The sequence below is a fragment of the Hordeum vulgare genome, chromosome 4H (assembly GCF_904849725.1).
Source record: "Hordeum vulgare subsp. vulgare chromosome 4H, MorexV3_pseudomolecules_assembly, whole genome shotgun sequence".
Taxonomy (NCBI): Eukaryota; Viridiplantae; Streptophyta; class Magnoliopsida; order Poales; family Poaceae; genus Hordeum; species Hordeum vulgare.
In genome coordinates this window covers 576682533-576686605 of record NC_058521.1, presented here as the reverse complement: position 1 = coordinate 576686605, position 4073 = coordinate 576682533, and the positions used below count along the sequence as shown (strand labels likewise).

Below are 4073 nucleotides of genomic sequence, written 5' to 3'. Positions count from 1 at the left end.
ATCCCCTAAAAACATTCAACTAAAACAATATTATATTTGCGAGTTATGGAACAAAACTACTTATTGTGGATGTGAAATATCAAATAGTAGATAAAAACGTGCATGCATTGGTCTTCAAGTGTAACATACAACTAAACATATTTTATGATATGGTGTAAAGTTTGGGAGTACATATCTACAAGTACATTTTTGGGAAACTTGGGGTTTCTACATGATATCATGATACATTAGTGTCATTGTGTTTTAGAAAATTGGTGTGGCAAGCACATAAGATTTCAGATCATACTATTAATGATAGGAAAAAGATAATATATTTTCTGTCTTTGAAAAAAAAATATCCTTTCTAAAGTATCTTCACTAATAAGTTGGGTCTTGAGGACACTCAATTAGTAAATATACCGATGAATATATTGGTGAATATTGCCATGTTGTCGTGTACTATATCTACTCATTGATAAAGACAATACCACATTACTGCAACATAATTATGTAAAGCATATAATATGTAAAATATACGATCATGAAATTGTTGAAAATAATATATCTTTTTTCGTACAACAGAGAATATGCATTGTTCAATGCTTGCAATAATTTAAAATTTAATAATTATTATTATTTCAAAGTACATTTCTTAGAAATACTGGATGCAGCAAATGTTTATAAAACTATAACTCAGAAACATCTATCTAAATCGTAGGCTAGCCCGTGCGGGCGCACGTGTTGATAACTAGTTTTGTCTAATTGAGATGATTTGGAGTTTTGTTCTGAGGGAATCCATCTCGATAAACCAACCAGGTGTTGGCTCTCTAACACAAGTCCTCCCTGCCCGCTATAGTTCGGAGGGGAACTACGGAATAATATCATCCGATCCTGGATACAGCAAACTGGAGAGAGAAGAACCAGGCACTGCACTAGCTACCAGCAAGCTGCTGATCGTGCCTGATCGCATGCCAAATTGCGCCTCTACTCCACGGGCCAGGTCACGGCAATGGGGCTCCTCACCGTGCGCCGCCTCCCCTGCCCCGCGCTCCGCTGCTTCCACACCAGGCACCCCTCCGCACTGTCCTTCCCGGCCGCGGCCGACGCGTCCACCCACACTTGGAAGCTCTTCTTCTCGCCGAACTCGGCGAACGCCAGCGTCGTGGGCGCGACCGTGACCTTGACGCCCGGCGGCGCGGCCACCCGCGCCGTGTACGTCGAGTTGGGCGCGCCCACGTTGGTGACCGTCCTCCGGAGCACCGCTGAGGTCTCCCCGCCGCCGTCCTTGAACGCCACCGCGATCGACGGGTAGTTGAGCGTGAAATCCGGGTTCTGGCGCAGCAGTTCGCCGCAGTTGACGGCGCTGTGCGTGATCTTGAACACCTCCCTCTGCGTGTACCCCAGCGTGCACAGGTGCGTCACGTAGTCCTCCGGCTCGATGTCGTAGACGAGGCCCGGGTCGACGGCCAGGGCAGGGTTCACGTGCCCGGCGCCCATGGCAAACGCGTCGGCGCGCTCGCCACCGTCGCCGTCGGTGATCGGCTTGCCCTGGCGGTCCGTCACGTAGGCCGTCGTCATGATCGCCGACCGCAGCATCGCCGGGCTCCATGACGGGTGCGCTGACCTGACCAGCGCCGCGATGCCGCTCACGTGCGGGCACGCCATCGACGTCCCCGACAGCACCGTGAAGTTGGACCGCCGCGCGTCGCCGTCCAGCCCCGACGGGCCCACGCTGCCCGGCCACGCCGCGATGATGTTCACCCCGGGCGCGATCACGTCCGGCTTCAGCACTGAGGGGCTCGTCACGCTCGGCCCGCGCGCCGAGAACAGCGCCACTGCCGGCGCGCGCGCTCGCCCGATCCGCGTGCCGCCGAACACGATCCTAGCCACCGGCCGCGGAGTCGAGCTGATGTAGTTCTTGAGCTCGACGGCCTCCTCGTAGCCGACGAGCGTCGCGGGGAGGACGTGCACGTCGACGGAGTCCTCCTGCCGGTTGATCTCGGAGTTCGCGAGCACCATGGCCGCGCCGCCCGCTTCCTTCACCGCCTGGCCTTTGTCTGCCCGTCCGGTGATTCCTCGGTCACATACCACCATCTTCCCGGCGACGTCGGCCGCGGAGAGGGACCCCTTCATGCAGTACATCGCTTCCCGGGACCCACCGGCGGCGTAGAACAGCTCGAGCGCCTTCCCGCCATTTTTCAAATCGACTTTTCCGGGGTACATGGACTCACCGTACAGGACCCGGCCGTTGCCGAGCCGGACGTAGGCCGGGAAGCGGCGGTCCAGTGTGGCGGCACCGACGGTGAGCATCCAGGGCGCCTCATTTGCCACGGAGCTCGGCTCCGGCCCGTTGTTACCGGCGGCGCTCACGACCGAGACGCCGCGCACCGTGGCACGGAAGCTGCCGATGGCGATGCTGTCCTCGAAGAGCGGGATGGGGAAGCCGCCGAGGGAGAGGGACAGCACGTCAACGCCGTCGCGCACTGCATCGTCCATCCCGGCGAGGATGTCGGAGCTGAAGCAACCGTTGAACCAGCAGACCTTGTACGCGGCGACGTGCGCGCCGGGAGCCACGCCGCGCGCCTCCCCGGCCCCGGCGCCGAGGACACTGGCTCCAGCCACGGCGCTCCCCGCGGCCGTCGACGCAGTGTGAGTCCCGTGTCCGTGCGCGTCCCGTGGCGAAGCGTACTCCCGCGTCCGCGCTGCGGCGTCCGATGGGTCCGTCGGGTAGTTGGCACGGTGGCCCTTGGAGTAGAATCGCGCGCCGACGAGCTTCCGGTTGCAGTTGGTCGCGTTGAACCGCTCCCCGGTCTCGCACACGCCCCGCCACCGGTCCGGCACCGGCGGCATCCCGCGGTCGTCGAAGCTCGGGCTCTCCGGCCACACGCCCGTGTCGAGCACCCCGACGACCACGCCGCGGCCGTAGCGTGCGCGTGCCCACGCCCCGGTCGGGCACACGTTGAGGCCGAGGAACCGGTACGAGTACGTGGTGTGCAGCTCGACCCGGCGGTCCTCCCGCACCGACGCGACGCCCGGCAGCGCCCGCAGCGCCGCCGCCTCGCCGGCCGTGAGCCGCGCCGCAAAGCCGTCGAACACGGTGTGGTAAGAGTAGAGCAGCCGCTTGCCATCTTGCTCCTCGGAAGAAGGCACGGATTTGAGGAGGAAGGCGAGGTGCCAGTCGTGCTCGGAGGAGGTTGGGTCGCCGCCGCCGGTAGATCCGCGTGGGTGCAGCTGCACAATGTAGGTCTGCAGAGCCTCCTCCTGAGCCGCGGCGGCTCGATGAAGATACACCGACGAGGAGGAGAGGAAGAGGGACACCACCACGTGGGAGGCGAACAGGTGGTAGAAACCCATGGCTCGTGTCTCTTGATGGCTACGAATCTAAGCTTTGGTTTGCAACGGTGGTTCGGAGGTGGGAGATGAAGAAGTGGGAATCACCGGAATGCGCGGTGCTATTTGAAGCGGCAGCGCCGGGGAGCGGCGCGCGGGCGCGGGGGGGAGGCACGTCGAGAATTTGAGACGGGGAGGGAGGCCTCGTGAGGATCGCCCTGGTCACCGGCCGTGAGCACGAGACGCGTACCGGAGGGAGTAATGACAGGGTCGTCCGGCCGGCCGCTCGTCGTCCGATCGAGCTCTGACGGACGCAGAGTTCCTTAATGGAGCGGACACGGGTAGAGACAGAAGAGGAAGACGGAGGGAGGGGCGTATGTACCTGCGCGTGGAGCAGGAGTTATTGTTCAGCGCGCGGGACAGGGCCGATGTCGTGCTACACGACGACGGGCGACGGCGGGCGCATGCAGGACCCCTGAATCCTCCATTGCTCGTCCTCGCCCGTGCCAAGCCAAGCGCGCTCCGGTGCCTCGTGCGTGCCATTTATGATGCGTGCCTGCTGCCTCCTTGCTTCTGTTGCGGGGCCGCCCCGAGACCGTCCTTCATTCTTTGCACGCGTATACGGTGAGCGGGACTTTGCTAGACGTACCGACTTTTACGGGTGATTTACATGCTGCTTAATATTTATTGGCCGGAATTAATTAGGGAGTGTCTATTTGACATTTGACTGAAAATGAATTGGGCATCAGTCAAGTTTTCTAACC

At 59.5% G+C, this 4073-nt stretch overlaps 1 protein-coding gene across 1 annotated transcript; it reads right to left on the bottom strand.

Moving 5' to 3' along the window:
* Positions 1-609: 609 nt before the first annotated feature.
* Positions 610-3390, bottom strand: LOC123447193 (subtilisin-like protease SBT1.2). Its single transcript, XM_045123774.1, has one exon. It carries the CDS (start codon positions 3331-3333, stop codon positions 964-966), a length of 2370 nt encoding a protein of 789 aa, XP_044979709.1. The 5' UTR covers positions 3334-3390; the 3' UTR covers positions 610-963.
* Positions 3391-4073: the final 683 nt, after the last annotated feature.